At 39.4% G+C, this 23,542-nt stretch overlaps 1 protein-coding gene across 1 annotated transcript; it reads left to right on the top strand.

Annotated features, from left to right (window-relative positions):
* The first annotated feature begins 500 nt into the window (after positions 1-500).
* ctnnbl1 (catenin, beta like 1) lies at positions 501-23,542 on the top strand. Its single transcript, XM_049755032.1, has 16 exons — positions 501-668; positions 1,143-1,355; positions 2,441-2,547; positions 2,633-2,774; positions 3,395-3,490; positions 5,262-5,355; positions 7,605-7,696; positions 8,253-8,325; positions 8,830-8,888; positions 9,852-10,000; positions 10,647-10,828; positions 14,575-14,672; positions 15,266-15,346; positions 19,580-19,717; positions 20,541-20,613; positions 22,992-23,542. The coding sequence occupies exons 1-16, from the start codon at positions 639-641 to the stop codon at positions 23,078-23,080; spliced, it is 1,716 nt and encodes a 571-aa protein (XP_049610989.1). The 5' UTR covers positions 501-638; the 3' UTR covers positions 23,081-23,542.

Genomic DNA, 23,542 nt, shown 5'->3' with positions numbered 1-23,542 from the left:
TGTATTAAATACATTTTACTAGACTAAACTACAAAAGATGAACCATTTCAGGATTAACCTAAAATGTGCTATGACCTTTACAGGTGAACTTTATTTGACCTTATCTAAACTCTCAGATGCATATATTCAATTGGTTGGTGTTAATGCCGTTTTGTTCAATTTGCTGTTGTCTACAAGGATCCGAATCGCAAAAATCACAACAGTTTGCCCCAAATCGGCCAAAAATCCACGTGGATGCCCGGGACCCCGTTGGCCCCGCCCTCTGTGCGTCCCTGCCTCTTCATCATGCTGCTCACATTTAGACAGAATGAGACCAAGATAATTAGGTGTTCTAACAGGACACAAACAAGACCTGTTATTGTCATGTGCAATGAACCAGCAATTATATGGACTTTTTCAAATGTTCTATGCTAAAGAAAACCCCCCCAAAAAATAAAATAAATAAATAAACTTCCTGGTTGGGCCAGAGCAGCGCCGTCAGTTTTACATTTTACGACAGTGTCTTCGCTCAACGGCAACGGTACCTCTCAACTGTTTTACGGCATACATGTACATCGAGCCAGTAGCCGCTCATACAGGCGTATTTTTATTCTGAAAATTTACAATAGTGTCTCGTTGAAGTTTTCAAACCAGGAGATATGGATGTCGGAGAACTCTTGAATTATCAGGTGTGGATTAGGCTCCCCCACTCACTCATCACTCTTTGATCAACTTTATGTTGCTAATATTTCCATTGAGAATCCATTGGGTTGCGTGTGCCACTGTTAGCTGTTGTGTCTCGCCGTGTGTTTTATGTTTGCGCGTCTGCTTTAGTTTGTTAATTGTTTGTAAAGTGTTTCAAAAGAGTTGTCTAGCGCATTACGTGGCGAGATTGCATTACTGTATCTGTCTCGTGTGTTTATCAGGGATTAATGTTTGTAACCTGCTAGCTCAAATTAGATGAATGCTGGTCCTGTGGCAGAAGACAGTGTCCAGTTTAAGTTCACATATCAGAAATGCATATACATATTTTTTTTTACCATTAATAATTTTCAAGACGAGACCCCGATCATTGCAGTGTGGTAGTAATTGTGCAACTCCTCTCGTTTGGCGGACCATAACCGTGTTTGGGGGAAGTATTTATTGCATCTCTTACCTCGCAGCCTGATAGAGGAGCAACACGCTCCAGAGAGGATGATGCAGGAGAGGAGGATCTGAGAAGCGCAAAGCATCAGAAGCTGTCCAGTGTCAGACACAGAGATGGGACAGGAGCAGGAACTGAGGGAGGGGCTGACATGAAAGACAGTGATGACTCGACAGTGGATCGCAAGAAGATCTTGGAGAAACTGATGGACCAGGATGAAGACGATCCAGAGGTAGATGCATTTATATATACACTGTAGAAGTATAGAAGTCAAATACTCTTGTGGTTGTACTTTTTAGAAATTTGCCAAAGATGTTTATGGATTTTTTTTCCCGCAAAGTCACAAGACTGTAATGATGTTAGGACTGCTTGATTATGGGGAGTAAAAATATGAATCACGATTATTTTGGTAATAATTGAAATCAAGATTATTCAAATGATATTTTTTTTTGTACAGAAGCCAGTTTATGTTCATTGAAACACAATTTAGGTAAATTCCTTTCAGACCAAACAAACTTTATACAAATGGTTATTTATTTTATAATAATCACTTCTTTATGCCTTTTTTATATTGTAAGCAGTGCATGAGTTCTCTGGGATTTGTGCACTTTCAATTCAAACAGCACAAAGCTGTTAAAACTTTAAGTGGTGAAACACGTATGTTGTGTTTCCACCTTATTTATAACTGTTTTCCTGTATAATTTGCAAATGATTGTATATCAGACCTCTTTTATCCAAAGCATGATGACAGTCATGTCCCTACAGTGTCAATTCTGCGACATCTAATTTTTATCACAGGAAAAAAAATGTTATGGCACTTTACTAATTCATATCAATATATTGTTTAAATGTGAGTTTGTAAAGTAACAAAATGGTTAAATAGCATGGACTTGAATTAGGGAATAACCAATACTTAGTGTTTGTAAATCTACAAAAGTGACTTTTGAGACATTTTTCTGTTTTCTCCAATTGTACAACCTTTGGGGCATTCCAATTTGGAGGTCTAGCTGCATTCTAATGGTAATTGACAGTGAGAGAAAAGTTACACCACACTCTGTTCTTTATAACGTACTAACTTTACTCACGTTGTTATGTGCCCACCATGCCATATTTTTAAAAACCATCAGGGAGAGAGCTAGACACTTTTCATTTTTTCGCCCCCAGCAAAATACCCCAGTGAGTGCAAAAATTCTGACTCCTCTCATATAATTAGAGTGTCTTTGTGCTGCAGGCAGCCATGTGTCGCCTTGACAAAAGGCTTCTACTTGTTTCCTTTTCATCTTTCCCCTTCTGCTATTTCCCTCTTGTATCAAAAAGGCAGAACCGGTGGATGAGAGCTCAGTGAAAAAAATGATTCTGACCTTTGAGAAACGGTCCTACAAAAATCAGGAACTCAGGATTAAGTTCCCCGACAATCCAGAAAAGTAAGCCCACCAACAACCTCCTTTCAGCCAACTTTGTTTCACAAAACCGCTTTATTTTAACCTCTTGTTTTGTACCTCCGTCCAGGTTCATGGAGTCAGAACTGGATCTGAACGACATCATACAGGAAATGCATGTGATTGCTACCATGCCCGATCTCTATCACCTGCTGGTGGAGCTCAACTCTGTTCACTCTCTAATGAGCCTTCTCAGTCACGAAAACACCGATATCCTTTCTGTGATACACTATCCAATTAGTTTGTTACTTATTGGTCATTGCCAGTAAATCCCAAGAGAAATTAAATGACAATGAGCAACACTGGGAATTGAGTCCCACAGCAATCGTACATCAATGCTTTTACTGACCTAAAAAGTCTTAGAGTGAACTTAATTGGACCTGGCAATGATATGATTTTTAATTCATCACAGAATATTATAGCCCAGATTTAGTGAAGCGATTCCCAAACAGGGGATCCTCAATGATAACATGGGGAATTATCCAGTTTCACAGATCTTTTTTTTCCCCCAAAGTTAATTACCAAGATTTTTGTTCATCACTGCCTCCTGCATAGATGAAATGCTGTTTCAGTAAATGCAAGAGGGGCACAATAAAATCTGTATCCACTCCCCATTCATAATAGTCATAGCTCTCTCTTGCTTTGTCTTCAACTAAACAGGCCCAACTTTCTCGGTACTTTAGCAGTTCTCAGTGAATAAAGTGAAATTTTCTGTTTGCTAGTGTGCCACGAGATTTTTCTAATGTTAGTGTCTTGACTCAATTAGAAATGTAACATGGCAACACAAACTTTCTTCAAATTCTAGCCCTGTTGTCCTTAGCCCGACCTACATGTTGCAATAGCAGTGGTGGACCTCATCCAAGAGCTGACGGACAGTGACACACTCAACGAGAGCGAGGAGGGTGCCGAGGTCCTTATCGATGCTCTGGTGAGTGAGTACGGTGACTGAAGAAACCCTTTGCGAGTCACTCGGTACTTCCGCTCTCTGGCATATAGAACAAGGCAGAGATGTTATTTCAGTCAGTTGGTCATCGAAGGATTTGGAGGACATCATCCTCATGATTTTCGTTCTGGCTGTTGAGCCAAAATCCTTTGAGATGTTTTCTTGTTATGGAATGAAATTGAAGAAAAAAGCATAGTGGCGTCCAAAAAAACTGTCATTCTGGCACGATTATGAAATAAGATGCTGGAGTGTCTTAGCAGGGGAACAGTAACAGTTGTCCACATTTTGTTGGGGTTTTTGAAAAGATATGCAAATCGGAAAAGGCTTATTATCTGTGTATTTCCCGTGTGCACACATTTATTACTGGAATAACCAACTCCAAAAAGGCCCTGGTTAAAATAACACCACAGGAAAAAAAGGTAAAATTGCCCATATTTAGTATTTGATATGTGTATTTTGTCCATTGGCTTGTTAATTCTGGGAACCAAAACTGAAAAAAAAAAAAAAAAAAAAAAGAATAATGGGCAACAAAAGACAGTGCCCAACTTCCTCATTTATCTTCCTTAGCCAGGTCTGGACAGCATTTCAAGCAGGAATTCCCCGATTTACCTGTCTTGTGCTGCTGCCTTCAGTTTCCCTGTGAGGACACTGATGTGTTCCCAGGCTGGCTGTGAGAGCTCGTTCTGCCGTGCCGCATGACTGTCCTAACTTTGCCCCAATAACTTCGTGTGCTTGGACATGACCGAAATACCTTACTGGGGAGTTATAAAAATAAAAGTAATTTCTGCCTTTTGCTTTTATGCCTTCCACCACCAAGGAGCGGGTTTCTGGTACATGGCTTAATGCTTTGGTGTCGTTTATATCAGTTGTAGTAGTAATTTTTGCACGACACACTGCTGCCTCTTGACTGATGGACAAAGAGAACGGAGAACCATGACATCAGATTTAGAGAGACTACAAACGAATCCTCTCTTCCCTGTCAGTTTCTCTCGTCTGATGAGGCCGACAAGACTACATCATCCAAAAATAGCAGCGGTGACAGGCTCCCAAACTGCTATTTGTTATGGATTGGCTTGTTGGCTTGATGTGATTGTTTAAGACAATAATGCTGGTTGCTTTTCACCACTCCACAGGGAATAACTATGACATAAAAATGCAGTCCATTTACTGCGCAATGGAGCGATAGAAACCTAGCGCCTCTTTACAACATCCTTCAGGCAAGACTCTTTCAGGACAGCAAGGTTTGGTTGGACCCATTTGTCTCTTCACTTGCTGTAATGCCTCCTAGTCCCTCTGTCCTTGTTGCTGGAAGGCCAGGTGGTACCCTTGATAAGATGAATCAAAAAGATCCCTGACCGTCCCCGGTGGCTCATAAATCAGTGTGGACCGTCGGTCTCCTTTTCTGTGTGCAATAGCACTTTGATTCGGCCGGACGGCGCCCTGTAAGCTTTGTTTTATTATCAGCCTCCAATCTTGACTGTCAACACTTGCGTCATTCCTCAATTTCCGACCTCCATTATCTTTTGCCACATATGTATGTGAAAAATATATGCAACTTCCTTTTCATTTGGCTAGATCTATATTCCTCTGCAATGTTTGATTTAATTAACATCTTGTTTGGTGCATGTTTACCATCATGTTCATGTTCTCAGTACTGTATCTGATTATTTTCAGGGTAAAAAAAAAAAAGTCCCACAAAAATACTTTTCAACCATTGCAGAGCATTTTTGACCGAAGCTCAATTTTCTGTATGTAGTTGGAGGGCCAAGTGGTGGCGTTACTGGTGCAGAATATGGAGCGACTGGATGAGCAGGTTAAAGAAGAAGCTGATGGTGTCTTCAACACACTGGGTAAGGACTAACTAAGTGTTTTTTCTAAGAAACTCAGCCTTTCTTTCATTACTTTCAAAAATGGAAGGAAATTCTCCTCACATGCTACACTCACAATGGATTCGCCGGAACCTCCATCAAATGCTACACAACCTTTTGATAGTTCGGATTTCAAATCAATTTTATTCCTACAAAGAGAAATAATTGATCAGTTTTGGATAAGAATCAATGTTTAGTAGCAGACAATCAATGCAATAATGACAATACTTGAATGCCAGGTGTCATATTAAGTGGTGTCAATTTTCTTCAACTGATGCCAGGTTGAGAAAGTGCCTCAATGGCGTAAAGATTGAGATTGAGATCCAATTGTATTCTTATCAGCGATTATGCCCATGCTGAGACCACCTCATTTTGGATAGTAATTGATGTGACACTGGAATCCGTAACCTTTGCTCCATATTCTGGTTCTTCCAAATGTTGTGCCTCTCATCACAACCCTCATTAGCTCATTCCATTAGAACAGTGGTTCTTTTGTGGTTCTCTCTATTTTCTCTCTTTTATACTGTTTTGGGGTGGCAAAAAAAGCACATTTTCAGCACTGCTAGAGGAGCATGGATGTAAACATTCGACATTACAAACAATGTAAAATTCCTTGAAAATTTTGATATATTGAACAGTATTTTTGTTTCCTCTGAATAGCGCTATTTACAAAACCTAATCAAATGAGAAAACATCTAAGTGTGTTTGAATATCTACTACAATAAAACACAACTAAGAGAGAGGAACAATATGTAGTAGAAAACCTAATTTCAAAGAATTGTTCAATTTTGTGCACATTGCAATGTTGGGTAAGGTTTTCATTCATGTGCTAAAAACGCACTTATTTGCTTGAGAAGCTACCCCAAAGCAGTATAAAAGATTGATGTAAAAAAATATATTTAACTGGATGCGAAATCCATGATGAGACCTTGTGATCTGAAGGTGTGAGTGTGGGCCCTCACATACTTGGCCAGGTCCTTGTCTGCATTTAGCCTGACGTGACTCAAAACTTTTCTGCCTCTCAGCTCTTTTTTTTGCTTCCAATGACTCCGCTGAGATGATTCTTTTCTTTGCCTCCAGATTGAGGCCGAGTCACAGGAGAGCTGTTGAGGTGTGTGTGAGTGCGTGTGTGCGTGTGCGCGTGTTTGGCTCCAGATGCGTGTCGGGGGAGCAGCGCCAGTGTATAGTCTATTCAAGTGTGTGCCTCTGTTTGCACGCATGCGTTATGGAGGGAGCTCTCCCGGCTTCAATAAGCCTTTTGTCTGCTCTCTGCTCTGAGCCTGCTGTCCTCCAGGAGGCTGTCTGTCTGCTTCGTTTGAATCCTTGATAAAGTCCTCTGCCCCCCCCTTGCTTTCCCTGGCTCAGTCACTAGCGGTCCCCTCTGCTCCTTTGTATTTTCCCTTTGTCCCATCTCTTTTCACGCCTCCCTAATTTTCTCTACCGTTTGTTTATTTTGCTTTTATTTCTTCATTCACCATATTTGTGGTCTGCCTGTGCCCCAGCGTTCCACCCATCATCTTTCCACCCTCCCTTCTGTTCTACCTCTGCCTCAATACGCCTCCCTTCCTCTCCTACTTTCATTCATTTGTATTCCCTTCCCTCATCACAGTTCCACATTATCGCTCACTGTCTGTCCCCTTCTGCAGCAGTTCGCTCTGATGAAGATATCATGTGGCAGCAGCTTCTTTCTAATCATAGTCTAAGAGGGAACAGGGACCAAACCCAGACAAACCTTTGCATATCGACACACACAATGTATTCCTTCATTAGTCTCCCTTTAAAACTTGTCTGTGGGCTTCTATTGAATTTGAGGCATGTGCAGTCGGAAATGCGTCAGCCTAAAACTGCCACTGACACTTGTTGCCACTGACTGCTACAGAGGAGGGACTATCATTTTTTGACAGCCCGAGACAGATCTTAGATATATATAGGAGGGATATATTTCTTTGACACAGATTGTCTTCATATTGTGAGTGTGATACCTCCAGACAGGCCCGGGAAGAGATTCAGCTGCATATCACATTGTGTGCGCTGTGCAGCTCATCTGTGACATTTTTTCTGAGGTAGACAAGAAGTCCTGACTGATCTCGATACAGTATGCTCCATGGGATCCGTACCGGTATCCAGCGCTTTACATTTTTGCAGTTATTTGACATCTAGCAGTAGGTGAATGATTCAGATTCATTGTGACAACAGCAGTTTGAGATGTGCATTTTGTTTTTGTCCCTCAGCCATTATAGAAAATATGGCTGAGTTTAGACCAGGTCTGTGCACAGAAGCAGCTCAACAGGGACTCATGCAATGGCTGCTCAAGAGAATTAAGGTAAGGAGGAGGACTACTGCTATCAAATCCAACCACAAATTGTTGTACAGGAGTTAATACTTTGGATTATGAGGAGGCAGGATAAGATAAGATTTGGCTTCCTTTTCTTCCTCCACACGTTATGAGTCGCTTTGTTTCATTTCATTTAATAATATACCATTGTTTGAGATAAAGATAAAAAATAATAATAATATTGTTAGAATTGATTAGAATCGATATTTCCATCTAATAATGCATAAGGGACACCTCCCTTAGCATGTGGCATCAACATGCTTCTTTAGCATGCGTCCTACACTGTGGACCGACTTAAATATGTTTTTTTTGTTCTTTATGATACATTCTTTGACTGGTGCGACTTATACTCCAGAGTGACTTCAACACGTGGTAATTAACATCAGTATAAATTCATTTAACGATGAATGAATTAAACAATAGGACATTTTTCTTTGGTTTCTTTGAATTTACAAAAGTTCTGAAATCAAAAGCTGTATAAGGTGAATTGACGAATTGAATTGAATTAAGAACTAATTGACGTTTTCTCACTGTTCTCCATTAGGCAAAGATGCCTTTTGATGCTAACAAGCTGTACTGCAGTGAAATTCTGGCCATCTTGCTGCAAAACAATGACAGTAAGTGTGTTATTGTGAGTCACGCAGACCGTGGCTTACAAATGAGTTCCACAGCTCCTTGTCTCTTCTTAATTACCACTCCTGACAAAGTCTCACTATAGATGCCCTTTTCAAAATTCCACCCTCATTTTTTCACTCTTTATCATTTTGTCCCATCACGTCTTGATTGTATTTGCTTCACCACTCTTCTATTAATCTCCAATCTCATTTAATTTCTTCATTAATTGTCTCTCTCTCGTTGTCTGCTTCGTTTTCCATTTTGTATTACTCCCTCTAACTTGTGAAGTCTCAGGTATCAGGCAAATGAAGGTTTTCATTAGGAGTACAAGACTCTTCAGTCATGCCAAATTTCACCATGAGTGTTGTCGTCCTCCTTTGGTTCTTCGCTTATTAGTTTGAGGAAGAAGGAAAATGACTTGTCAGTCTCAATTATTGGCCATCATTTAAAAACTAGCACATTTTCTCTTGCTTCTCTAACTCAGTTTTTCATTTTGTCTTCCACAGACACGAGAGAGCTCTTGGGGGAACTGGACGGCATTGATGTGTTACTGCAGCAACTATCTGTAAAACTCTTTTCGAGATAATTGCTTTTCCTGTGTATTCATAATCTCAATACCTGCGCATTATCCCTGTTATTGTTTGAAAATGAAAACATCAGTCTTTCCTTTGACAGAATTGTCCCCACAATCACAATAATCTGATAGTCTCCTATCAGTACCACTAATTTGTAATGCCGCGTTAATTTCCACAGAACAATACTTACTTGGCTCGATTTACTAGTGATGCTTTTCCGTTGGCCCAAACCCCAGTGAAGTTATTAATTTGCTAATTCTTTTCATTCTACATTTGATTTTAATACACTAAAAAGTCTAGATATCTAATGTGCAAACTGATGAATTTTAGGGTGTTTTTGTTCTTAGCAAATATTCTCTCATTTTGAATTTAAAGTCTGTAACACTTCCTGAAAAAGCTATGACATGGAGCTACAAAAGATTGGTAACATTAATGAATGCACAAAAAGACCTATTTGGAACATTCCACTGGTGAACATGTAAATTGCAAATAGGTGAGTGTCCTGATTAGCTATAAAGGCGCATTACTGACAGGCTCAGTTGTTCACAAGCAAGGACGGGGTGCGGTTCACCATTTTTGGGATAATCGTGAGAAGGAATATTCCAGCATTTGTCCAAGAGGTTCGGTGATTTGTGTGTGTCGTTAGCACGCAACCCATATGGCCGATGCAAAGCAGAGCAGGTTTCTCATTTGCTCCATTTGTCTTTGCCAAGTCATTTGAATACACAACAAGTCTCAGTCACACCTTGAGTAAAATGTGTTTTCTACATTGACTAACAACCTCATGCTGAAGTAAAAAGAGATAAGCATTGTTCTCCTTTGCTGGAGCCTTTTTGAGTGGGTACTGTGTGATAGGGAGCAAAATAAGACTCGTGGGAAAACCATAGAAATCGTACATATTTAATGCAGTGGATTGATAATGTCCATTGATCTTTATGTGAACTTCCTTTTAGGTGTTTAAACGTCACAACCCATCAACAGCTGAAGAGCAGGAGATGATGGAGAATCTCTTTGATGCACTGTGTTCCTGCCTAATGTTGCCAGCCAATCGGGAACGCTTCCTCAAAGGGGAGGGTCTTCAGCTCATGAATCTCATGCTTCGGTGAGACCAAATGTTTGACTAAGAGGTCTTTGCAAAAATGCCAATCTTCATTTCCGCTGAATTTATGACGAATGGGTTAATTTGACCTTTAACCCCAACTCATCTATACTGTTGAGTGTTGGGTAGTGACAGTCAATTTGTGGGGTCAAAACTATATTGTTGACACCCGGAGGTTTTAAGTCGAGTGTCAAGCAAGTGAATAGTCTACTTCCCCATGGGAAAGTGTGCTTTATATTGCTCCACCCCTGGCCTCGCCAACCGTCCATCATACCTAATGTTTCTGTCTGGAGAACCATACTCAACTGCCTGAAATATGCCCCCTACTCCAAGATAAATACTGTCATCTGTCATTTGTGGCAACGCAGGAAGACAAACGGCTGCGTTTCCCAGGAGGAGACGTGTACTGGAAATAGAAACATTCGTATCTTGCTGCTATTATGATCATATACAGTAAATTACTACATGTTTGTGTTTGATTTATTTGGGGAATTATTTGATACTTTTCCATTCACAATTAACTGAAGCATATTTATACCATAAATTATACTATATTTCAAACTCTGGATTTTAAGAAGTCAACATTTTGCTCTTATATTTGATGGCAATAGTGTTGTTGATTATCGCTTGCTTTTTCTGTTTAATGTAGGGAAAAGAAAATGTCCCGGACCAGCTCTCTCAAGGTTCTGGATCATGGGATGATTGGACCAGAGGGAGCAGATAACTGCCATAAGTTTGTGGATATCCTCGGTCTGCGAACCATCTTTCCACTTTTCATGAAAACTCCCAAGAAGATGAGGAGCGCCGGTGTTTCTGAGAAAGAGCATGAAGGTCAGTCACAAACTGCAAGGTAACGTTTAGTGGCCTTTGTTTCTTGGCAAATTGAGCAAAGGGCTACAAAATCTCCAATGATAACTTGTTGAAAATTTACCTCGTCCAAATGTTTTCCAATTGCGGTAAATTAAGCCTTGCCTCAGAACTAAAACAACTGGACATATCTTTTGAAATATCTGCTCGTTAACAAAGTGACTTCCAAGGAGGCTGTTCTTCGCTTACTTCTTACCAGATTTTGCCTTTACTCCTCAAGTAAGCGTTGCAGGTTTGAGAATAGTTATTGTACTTCATCTTTCTTGAGTTGCTTCAACTCCCCTCCAGTGCCCCCGCAAGGGAGGTTTGCCTCAGAAGTTGCAGCTTTGTTCCAATTTGGAAAGAACAGCCCTACCGATTACCAACTAATAACTTGTTTTATTCCTGAGATTAAAATCTCAAAAGCAATTTGTTTGTAAATCCCATGTTCTCTTGAAAATGTTAGTTGTAAACTACACTACAGTATACTGCAAGCAATAATGTGTTTACACCTTGGGAAATCATTGCTGTTGTGGCAATAATGCATAATATATGATTGCGGAATACAGTCAATTTTTGGTGCATGTCGATTCAATATAATAATGTTACAATCACCATCACAAACCATTTTTAGATAATGTGGGTTTGGGGTCTGGTGATTGGCCTTTCCAATCTAATGCTTTCCACTTCTTCCCAAGAGAGCTCTTTGTTGCTTCGGCAGTGTGTTTTGTTTTGCATCTTTTTTTAAATTAGCTGACAAATTGTTTGCGTATAGACTTGTGAATTCATTTGTTTCTCATTGAAGATTAGTGAGCCATCTCAGAAGATGCTGAATCATCACATTTCCTCCACATATGAGCCTATATGTTTGGGACCACGAGAAGATCCTATCTTTTGCCAAACTTTCCTAATTTTTGTCTCGTCAGTTAAATAAACTTATTTCTGCACTTTTTGCACTTTTAGAGTCAGACAGATGACGCTGTCTTCTAAATTGTGTTTTATACCCAGATGGAAATAAGCAGAACTAAAAGCGGAGATGTTGATATCTTGTCTCATATTCAATGTATATTCAATGTCACCTGGGATACCCTTCCGCCCGTGCTGTGACGCTGACAGTATAGAAAATGGATGGACGGATTTTTCACTGTTCCCCCATAAAGAACACGTCCATGCTACTACAAATTAAAAACAGGTTTTGGTAAAAACTAGATCGGTTTTTCATTTAGCTATGAAGCGTGTTCTGTATTGTCGTCCATACGGCTTGTCCCAGCTGAAATATGGCACACCCTGGACAAATCAAATCACCTGTCCATCATAATGATAATTTTAATCAGTCATATGTATATGTAATAAATAAATTTAAATAATTTAATACATTGCTGTCATAAATTGCATAATGTTGAGCCCTCTTAACTGTTTTGAGTTATAATTGAAAATGTTCTGAATCAAAAGTTTATCCATAGTTACAACACGGTAGAGATGAATTCATTATTCACTTCAGTCAAAAGTAATTAAAATGTCCTCCCTCTCTCTTTTTTTTTTTTTATTCATTGGCTCTCTCTATCACAAACCTTGGTGCAAGATTGATCCCCATGAAATCCTTTCTGAAATTGACAGTGAGAAGGAACAGGCATTAGCACGCAGACTGGCATAATTAATAGATATTGTAATTGTGTTGGGATGGTGAAAAAAGAGGGAGGTTTTGGAACATTAAATTGAAGCTGTCTTTATGAATATACTAATTACTATCTTTTTTTTCCAGGTTGCATATAATTGGTGTGCATTTCATTTCATTATCAGTGAAAGGAGAAAAGGATAGAAATTTAGAGCAGCCGGTTTGTTATATTTAGATGGCTAATGGTCTGTGTGTGTGCACAAGAACCTAATTAAACAAAGCATAGGTTCAGGAGTCATAGCTTGGGGACTGAAAAGTTTCTTTCATCTGCTCATTCCTCACAAATTTTATGAGCAACAAATGGGTCCATCCTCACCCATTCCTATAATGAATGCAACAATCTTCATCTTAAATTGGCAACAACCTTCATGTTACAATGGGGGAAAAAAAAAATAATTTATTGTCCGGGTCTTACTAATGGAACTCTCGAGTCAGGCTGGAGGAAGCTGTTGAGTTGGAATAGGTCACATTTACAAAAATAGAGCCCTCCTCAATACTTGACAAAGGAATTTTTTATCCCAATAGTTTAGCACTCATCTTTGATATTAGCCAGTATTATTATATTAGACTGTGCAAAATGCAAGAGTAAGGCATCATCTGTACTCTATCATGAATCTTTTATCGCATATCTCATCTGAAAGCTTACAGTCAAGTCGGCTTTCCTTTTAACATTCTCGTCAGTGTTTCTTTGCTTTGATCGCATTTTGAATGATACAAGTCTGATTGCTATCCGTGTTGTCAAAGCCGTGATGCTGCCTAATCCTATGACAGTAGTTAATTTAACACAAAGAAGGATTTGCTGAAAATCCCTGTGTAAAGACGCATTTAATTACGTTAGTGCCTTTTTCCAATGGGAACTGATCATATTTCATGTTGGTAATCTCATGCTCTAATAATGAAGTAGAACTCGCACGTTTATTTTAAATTAAAGCTTGAACATACATAGTCTACATGGCTTGATTATTTTTGTTTTGTTCTCTTCCTCATTTGTAACGGAGCTTGTAGTGTGTGGTGTCATGGTACCCGTCATGGTACCTGCACAATTAACAAGTTCTGTTTGTTATTTCCTCTCAGAATGTCTAATGTTTGCGAACTGGTGCTGGTGACTACCAGTACGTCCTGCCCTTCAGTCTCATGGGCAAGCAAGCTGCAGGTCACAAAGGCGACTGGCAAAAAACAACCTCTTTTAAAAGCTGAAATGGGATTGATTCCTTTGCTCTTGTTGCTTAGCAACAGAAAAGCCTGGTTGAGTGAGAATATTGACCTCTTGTTGAAAAAGTCCAATTACATTTTTCCCCCCCTCGCTAGATTTCTAGAGATTTTACGGTGCCATGTTCTTGTGCTCCCGTGTGTACAATACATTGTTTATTCGATATCACAAAACTAATATGACTGTCAGCTGCTTGTACAACCTGTTAGTAAGTCGGAAGGCATTCAAATGGTTTCAAAAGGAGAACTGCACTGAAACACTATTTGTCGTCCAGTAAAATGTATTCTATTCATTTCTTGTTACCATTAGAGCCATTGAAATCCATGCGCATCATAAAATGAATTGTGCATCTTTTTTTAAATGTATTCAGAACTACTGCTTACCGCCCCATATAAGTTTTGGATGATTTCTAATTATATTGTATTGTACATTTATTTATTTTATTTTCAGGGTGTTAGAATTGTTCCATTCTTTAACCGAATGCTAGGAGCAATACAAGCATTTGCTTGTCGGAAACAGTTCTGAAATTAAGGTGTTTATCTTTTTACCCATATGGTTACATAATTTTAACCATTTTAGTAGCTGTTTTGAGTGGGTTAGTTTGTTTTAACATCCACTTTATATTGAAGTAAATACATCCGTCTATCGTTTGAGAGGTAGTATGGATTATTTTATTTTTTTTCTAAATTGTTTTTTATTACTCTACTCTGTGATTGACTTGAACTATTTGCTTTACGTCAACTTATTGTGAACTTGATTCAAATGTGGATATGCAATCTTTCTCTTCCAGTCAATGTACTGTTTTAACAATGCAATTGATTAACCTTTACCTTGTGTATTTTTTAGAGCACGTCTGTTCAATTATTGCCTCCATGCTGCGAAATCTCAAGTCCCAACAGAGAAGCAGACTTCTAAACAAGTTTACAGAGAATGACTGTGAGAAGGTCAGTACTCTTGATCTTATTAGCATTTCTTTTCTCCTTTGTACCGTCTTAGCTTCTGTATCTGTTAGCAAATTTAGTTTTCACTGTGATGCACTAATTTAATTTCTGTGTAATTGGGAAATTCATGTGTTTTGAGCATCAGCAATGATAATGATGAATATTAATGTTTGTTTTTGAAATTTGGCCCAATTGTATACACTGAGAAATTGAGAAATTACTGTAATTGAAAGCAAAAACAAGAATGTTCTTTATTAATTGTGAACATAGCCGCATTGCCAGTAATGTGGGTGTGCACACTTGTGCAATCGCATAAAATTTCTTTAAAAATTGAGCTCTTGATGTTATGTCTTATTTTTTAAGATCACAAAAACCTGGCATTTGAACATGTTTGTGTAGACTTAATATTCTTTCTATATGCATTGCAGACACCATTTTCTCAGATATTTATTTGCTTTGCTTCCGTTGTATGTCTTACTGTGTTTTCTCCTTCTATTTTGTCTTATTCTTTGCATTCACATCCTTTCTCTCTTTGGCTTTTGTATGCTGCCACACTCGTTTTCTTTCTCCCCACCTCAATTTCTTTTTCTCGCCAGGTTGATCGACTGATGGAGTTGCATTTTAAGTACCTGGAGGCCGTTCAACAGGCTGACAAGAGGATCGAAGGGGAGAAACATGTAAGCCTTTTGCCTTCCATCCACTCCTTTCTCCGTCTTTCCCTCAATACCTCACTCTCTCCTTTTACAACCGTCTCATCGTGCACCATTTTGGTTGCAGAAAAACACTTACACATTTGCAGTTAAGATGGCGATACGAATCACAGTCTCAGTTGTAAAACACAAGATGGTTGATGCCAAAACTGAATCTTTTGTTGAAGCTGTTCTTCACAGTGTCACATCCTAAGCTACTTGGAAAAAGCAGACAATTCTGAGCGATGACAACATGACACATTGTAGGAAAGGGAGTAAAAACTTCACACTTCTATTGAGTTCTTTCCAATTGTGCCGCAGTAGCTGTGGAAGAGACAGACTGATGGAGACGTTTTGTAAGATAAGGTGGTCAAAACTTGACAGAAAAGAAATTGGATGCAGGAGCTTCTGTGAACAGACACTAGAGTAGATATGAAAAAATAAATGAATAAATGCAGTAAATAAGCATTTTAATGGAGGTAAGTGAACGAAGGTGAAGATAGAATTCATGTTCAAGAGTTGGAGACCATGTGACGACGACAAGAAGATTAATTTGTCAGTAAGACTGTGATTGCCTTGAAAGGCCAGACAGGTTGACATTTTATCTTCTTTCTTTCACTTTTTTCTCTCCCCGTGTGCCTCTGTCATGCTCTTGTTTCCTCTCCCATAAATGGCAAAAGGATGATTTGTGTGTGATAAGAAAGCTTGGCTGCATGTGCACCACTATCTTAGAAGCCACACACATACAGTCACCTTCTTTCCTTCAATGACTCATGCACATATGCAGGCAGCCAAACTTGTGACAGAGACATAGCTTGAATTTATTTTACACATCAAAAACATGTCATTCGGCCTTTGACTATATTTCAGAAATATAACAAGCATTGATCAGAAAGACTGGCAGAAGTATAAAAATACACTCCTGTCATATTACAGTCAACATAATTTCCTTTGTAATAGCTTTTGACGAGAGAGAATCATTATTACCTCTGCCAAGGATTTGATTTGAAGGTTAGGATTTCATTCATGCTGGTTTGTATCGTTTCAAACGTTTGTCTGTTTGTTCACCATTTGATTGCGAGCTTTTTAATGTAGGTACATATACAGTCACTGCCCAGCCACCACGTTACGACTTTTGTGACGCCAATACAGAATGACACATGGTAGGTAGGACTTGGAGAGTGGCAACTATTATGGTCTATGCAATTTTATCATGGTGATAGTTTATTTCTAGAACTGAATTTCGTTATTTCTTATCGGAAGAAGGTTGTGCATTCAAATATCTGATGTTGAGAACCATTGTGAAACAGAAGTCACTGTACTAATCCCATTGACGGAAATGAAGTACGACGACTGGTTCCGGAAAGAGTGGAAAACTTCACTCATCTTTTTGTGGTTGGTTGAAAACTTAAACTTGCCAAACAGGTGAGCCATGATTGGTTGTTTCCTGAGCAAATGTGATGTTATTTCAGTTGACAGCAAGTGGGAAAATGGCTGTCGCCTGATACAGAAAAAACAAAAGGAAAAATTTCCATGACTGCAAGAATGTGTTAGACACCATCTCATGTATAGTATGGCCATCCCCTCAGCTTCCACTGCTCTATTTTATCTCTGAGTTGCACCTTTCCCCTGTAAGCCTGTTTTTAAGCACTAAACAAAATGGATTTATTTGCAGCAGGACGTCCACTGGTTTCTCAGGGAGAAAATGTCACTTCCAGACAACAGTTCTACCCCCCCACCCCCCAATAAGCCGCTTATTTTTCTGCCTTTTCCCATCAGTATTATTCCAAAATGATCATCTTAAAGCTACCTTCCTTCTTCCTTTAATTTACATTCAACAGTCTTTACTTTTCTGTTTCTTCCTCATTTTTCTTACACATTATATTGCCTTTGAACTGAGGTACTGGTAGTTTCTGCAAGCTGGGGGGCAGGAAGTTATCTCTTCGAGGTGGCGTCATTTGTAGAAAAAATTTATGTCAACTGAAACTTCTACCCTAAACCCTGGGAGTCCTCGGAGCGATACATAGAGCAGTTGTGGCCCAAAATAACTTATGGAGCATCAATTCTGGGATCAACGCTCGGATTTTGCTGTCTTCCGACGTACTATGGGATGCGTTTCAAAGGCACAACTCCGCCAGCCATAAACACAATGCAAAGTTAATACCCTGCGACTTGCTGCCTACGTCCATTTATGCCGAAAGCAATTGTTTCTGTCACGCTGACTTTGCCACGCATGTAGATATTTTTATGGGGCAAGGCGTAACAACGCACACCTCAAGGGCATTAAATCCATGACAACTGGACTGTCTTGGATTTTTCGCCTCGCAAGGCTTCATCAATTGATGCAACAAGGCGGGTGCAGTGGAAAGACTTCTAAGACACAACAGTCCAGCTACGATCGATTCAATTCCGGAGAATGAAATGACCCGAATGAATGAGAATATTCACAAGCACACTTCAGACATGTCTCACTTTGGTGAGTTCTGTGTGAAATGCATGAGAATAAATTCTGGCTCTGATATTTATTACCTTACGCCTTTAATGTGAATTTACTATGAACACAGCAGCTCAAATATGATTTTCATCAGACTCCGTATCTGGGTCTTTAATGAGATCACCTAACACCCCCCAAGTCTAATAAAGAACATTGCTTGGCTCACACACATAGTCCAAATGGGGTTTTGCAAATTGCTGACAGCATCACATTAAATTTTGTGTCAGGGTTCCACAGAAGATGAGACGGCACAGATTTTCCTGTCCACATGCCCATCATTATGCGGGTGCAATAATTAACCAAGTGTAAAAAACAGTTAAGTATTGTTCATGTAATTTGTAAAGAACAAGAAAAAGTTAAATTGTGAAAATGATGTTTGAGCAGGCTACGTCAGCTATAAAGTGTTATAAAAGCTCGAATTATAAACATGGACGGGTTTGGAGTTAAGATGATGTCCTCCTTCAGGATATGACGTTGACAGCGAACATGTTGTTTTTCATCCCGGTGTGTGCCTTTCGCCAATTGATTGAGTTGTGTTCATGAGCCGAAGTCCAAAGCCAAAATTGGGTTCTGCATTGTCATCGATCTTTAAGGACAAGGCCGATTAAATCCGGACGATGCAAATGTCACATGCGGCGCCATTAAGCTCCTCACTGGAAGTTGTTTGTTTTCATCAGCAAAGCGTTGAAAAGTTGCCCTTTTTCCTGATTTACTGTGTTTGCCTTGTTAAGCTGTTTTCACAGAGAAAGTCATTCTCTATAAAAGATCACGATTTGGCTCTCTGTGCACAGTGCACACTCACCAACCACTGTTTCCATACATCTTTAGCATTTATCTTTAATGTGAATAACAGCCCAAAATTCAGGTCTGCACTAGGCAAGACTATAAAAGACACTTTTTATTTTCACTCTTTCTCAACTTACAGAGGTAAAATGGATTGTTTGCGTGACGCTCCAGTGGCTCACACACCAATTCCCCCTCTCCACGCCACATCTGCTGCTTAATCTCTAATGGTGATTAATGTTGCCTGTGTGTGTATTGGCAGCACCATGTTATTGGCATACTGACGGGGTTGTTAAGATGGATAACTATGCAAGCGTGCCTATATGAGAGTTCGTACGGACTGTGTGCCGTTTAGTGGTGAAATCAATTGATTACTGCGCCTGGTCAGTGATGAAAATGGATTTGTGGAAGAACTGCAAAACAACACTTCAATTAAAACACAGCATTTTTTCGGTGTTTCTCTTTGTTTCCAGGTGGTTTCTTGTGTTGAGAGAACAATAGAAGCCAACGAATTGTAATTTGTTTGCCTTGTCGAGCTCCCTGTGGATGCCTGTGTGTATTCGGGCCTACTGGTTTGTCAGTGGTCGGCAATAAGAATAAATAAACTGTTCATCTGTTGTAGGGATTTTTATATTTAATTTAAAAGGAGGATTTGCACATTCCCAGTGCACTATGGAAGGATTTCACAGATTTGTCGAGAATAGCATGTACAAATGGTCAGAACAAAACCTTAGCCAATGTAATTAGCAGATGGCGCTCTACGAAGGTGTATGTGATGCTTCTTATGTTTGGCCTTGCTCGAAGTTGTGTAATGAAATGCAAATTAATCCATTGTTGAGTAATTGACGTGTGTGTGCGTGTGTGTGTGTGGGTGGTGGGGGGTTGTGGGGTGTGGGTGTGTGTTGTGGGCATGGGTGTGTTGGTTTGCATGTGTGTGCTTTTAGGATATGGTTCGCCGTGGCGAAATCCTTGATGACAACATGGATGATGAATTTTACCTTCGTCGACTGGATGCTGGACTGTTTGTTCTTCAGTCCATATGCTATATAATGGTGGAGATCAGCAACTCGGGACTATCACAGGTACAAATATCATCATCATCAGAAAGGCTTGGTTGTGGTAGTTTCACTTTGCATTTTAAACACTCTGAGAATTAAATTAGAAATGAATTGTCACTTTTGTAAAAAGTACATACCGACAAATTGGGACCGGCATGCCAATCAAACTAGCATACGAAACCAGTCACACCCATCTTTTTGGGCTCTTTGAAAAACCTGAGATGAATGTGACATAACGTAAATTTGTCATCTCTGCATCATTTTACTCATGAATCACTTGAATCGTGCCCTGTATCCAGCTTCTGATAATGAGTGATTTTTAAAATTACTTCAACTTGTGCTAAAGCCAAACCAGCTCAATTGAGAGTACATTGATATTTAGGTTCTGTTGAAAAAAAAAAATCTTATGGCAATTGCAAGCACCCGAGATAATTTCCGTTTAGAAGTGGTACTTGAAAAATGGTCGCCTGAACCCAAGAATTTGAGAACTTCTGATCTCTCAGATCACTAGACACTACTCCGCTCCCTGCCCACATTGACAACTTTTGGCAGGTCCCAATTATCAGAATTTTCTGGCTCACAGACATTTTATGATATCTGCAGCTCCCAAAAGATTTACTTGATTCAGTAATTCAACACTTGGTGGGTTGGCAAACACTCCAGAAAATTGAAGGCAGTTTTCCATTATATCTCCCCAAAGTTTGAATTGATCCAAAGTATCTCAAGTTTCTTCTTATGTAAATTTCAGTGATCCCTTTTAAGTTATAATCCTCACGTTCAGTTGTATTTCAGAAGTTTTATACATCATGGTCTATCTGTCTGTCTGTCCGTCTGTCTGAATATATAGCTGCAGCAGCGAGTTCATCAAATTCTCAACTTAAGAGGAGGCTCTGTCAAAGTCGTGCGCCACATCATGAGAGGTGAGTCATGAATTGTGCTCTGTAAGTGGCCTTCAGCAGTGCCAAAAAAAACAAGGGCATCCATTTCTAAGATATTCCTACTATCCTTGTTCCTTTGTATTGACCATTTTTTTCATTTTATTGTGCACACATTTGCCATTGTGCCAATTGCCAATTTCAATAGTCATGTGAACAAATGACATGACGTTCATGTCATCAAACTAGATTTTTTTCCTTTTTTATTCTTTTATCGACTCTGGCACACAAATTTTGTGGAGGAGAAAATAAGCACCGATAGACTTCTTAACCATTGATCCTTGTTTACGAGAGTTATGTGAACCCTGCAGATCCACGCGACAACCTCAAGATACTCCTCCTTTTACGCATTAGCTAATGACGCTGGTCAGTCACTCTCCTGCGTAAAAACGCTCCATAAAATATGTTAGGTCATAGGGATACGACTCAGAACAAGACAAGCTTTGTTTAAAAAAAAAAAAGTCTCAGCCAAAATTGTGACCATTCTCTCTTCACCATTCATTGGATTGGAGTGTGTAAAAGAGAAACGGGCCTGGAGCCAGCAGCGATGTTTGTTTTTTTTAGCGTGTCATCTGTCGTTCCTATATCATTGTGTGATAAAGCTGAAGAGGCTCCACTCACACCCCCTCTGGCCCTGGAGCGTGTAGCAGGCGAGATAGAGCCATCCGTCACACGTGCTGGTGCCAGCAACGTGGCGATGCTCCAATTGTCATTGTGTGCGGAAATGTGTTGCATTTGCCTCTTGATTGCGTTTTTGCATCAAGCCAGTGTGTGCGTGTGTGCGCACATGTATGTGCATACACAAGTCCTTGATTGTTGTCACACTTCATTCCTTTTACATTATCAAGCCTGTCAGGAACAATATGTTAGGTTAGGACATTCATTATTTTTTCCCCACTCAGTCTGTGGAAAACTGCAGATTAAGCACTTTGTGAATGTTGGTGTGAAACTTTTTTTTTTTAACCTTAATGGTTTCAGTTCACTAAATAAGCGGCAGGAGAGCTTTTCTATTTGAGAAGGCTCCGGGTGTGGTTGAAATAAGCATGCAGAAACATTTGTATTGCATAAAGGATTTTGTAAGGGATTGATGTCAGAGGCTCGGCATGAATAAAACAGATTTCGAGCGCACAAATGGGACCAAACCCTGCTGAAGGGACAAGGTCAACCGCAATCAATTGAGACACAGGTTGATCGATTTGGATTTTTTTCCCCCCTCAGGGAATAATGGAAATGGATCCATTCCAGGGTCAAACTGCCGCATTGACAATACCTTTAGGTGCAGTCAACCTTTGAATATTCTTAACTGCTACTCAAGTATAAAAAATGTTTACCCATAGCCCTCATTATAGAAGGGTCAAATGTGCACTCACGCATAACATTGTTGTACACTGTATGAAGGACAATTGGAACGTGCTTGTGAGGGTCTTGTTGCAAAAACAGAACAGGTTGCCATCTTGAATTTACCAAGTGGCCAGAGACCACTTAGCGTTGGCATGACAACAGTAGTGCTGTTTGCCACGATTCTAAAGATTTTGGAAATAATAAAAGCCCACCAGATGGTTTCCTAAATATAGCCCCAAAATGAGCTGGCAACATGTGTCAAAGTGTCCTTTCTGTTTTATGTGACATTTTAGAGTTGGTCAACTTCAGTTCGCACATCAAAGTTAACAATATGTATGATTGACGTTTCCTCATAATTACTTTTGGAAGTTTGCAGGACACAACAAAACACCCCTGTTTAGTTTTCTAGTGTGAACACATCAGCCCAAATTCCTGACATTTTTGATAGTGCCGCACACTTCTGTATTGCTCCGTGCCAAGTTGCCGTGGTGACAGAATACTGGCATACCAGCATACTTACTATTTAGTGGATATGTCACTTTTGTCAACCCGCTTAACGATTCTGTCATTTGGTCCATGTATTTATACATTTACATATTCACTGACTGATAAGCCTTCAAATAAGTCTTTATAAAATCTTCATAAATTGTCATCACAACATGCTGTTTGTTTTGCAAAAGCTGCTGAATCTTCAAGTAAAGCAAGTAAAGTTCTCTTAATTCTTTTTGCTGGACTTTTTTTCCCTCCTTCCTGGGGTGTGATACGTAATTCTAGCCTCCGACAATATCGGGTATCCCACCGAGGCTGCAGCTGTGGTAACTTTGTTTTTGCTTAGCAGTCACACGCAATAAAATACATCTAGATTATGACTCTTCATCCCCAAGAGAATTTATTTCAAGCAAAATTTCATTGGGTAAAAAGTCATCCAAAAATGACGACCGATTGTTTCTTCAATCCTTTCTGCGACGCTGGATGTAAACGTCATTAAAGTATGTTTTCTCATCTGTCTGTTTCTTTTGCAGAATATGCAGAGAGCATCGGAGATGGCAAGAGTGAAGAGTTCAAAGAGGCAGAACGCAAGAGGATCATGGACCTTTTAGAAAACTTTTAATGTACTTTTTCTTCCATAGGCATCAAGCACAATCTGTTTTTTTGCATGGGGATCAGTTGTAGCCTTGACAAATGGCATTTATACTGTTTTCTGTAACATGTTTCTTTTGATAGGATTTCCTATTGTTTGTAGCATTGCGACAGTCAAAAGGTTTTTCTCATATTCAGCTAGGCCCAAATGTTCATACTGTTAGAGAGTGAGCAATATTAAAAACAACAACAAAAGCCTGATTATGGCAATCAAATCTACTGAGGGAGTCTTGGAGTAAAACAATACCACTCAATACTCTAGTGTTGTTTTGACGTTCAAATTCCCACTGAACTGAACGGAGAATTATTTTGTTTTATTATCTATTCAAGCTTGTCAAGCAAAACAGGGACTTGGTGTGAGCTCTTTTTTTAAACAAACCTTTGATTTTGGATTTAAGTTGTTTTCTAATAAAACCTTTGGTAATAAAATCCA

Source organism: Syngnathus scovelli, chromosome 2 (assembly GCF_024217435.2).
Source record: "Syngnathus scovelli strain Florida chromosome 2, RoL_Ssco_1.2, whole genome shotgun sequence".
In the NCBI taxonomy this organism is placed as follows: Eukaryota; Metazoa; Chordata; class Actinopteri; order Syngnathiformes; family Syngnathidae; genus Syngnathus; species Syngnathus scovelli.
This window is presented reverse-complemented; position numbering and strand designations above follow the sequence as displayed.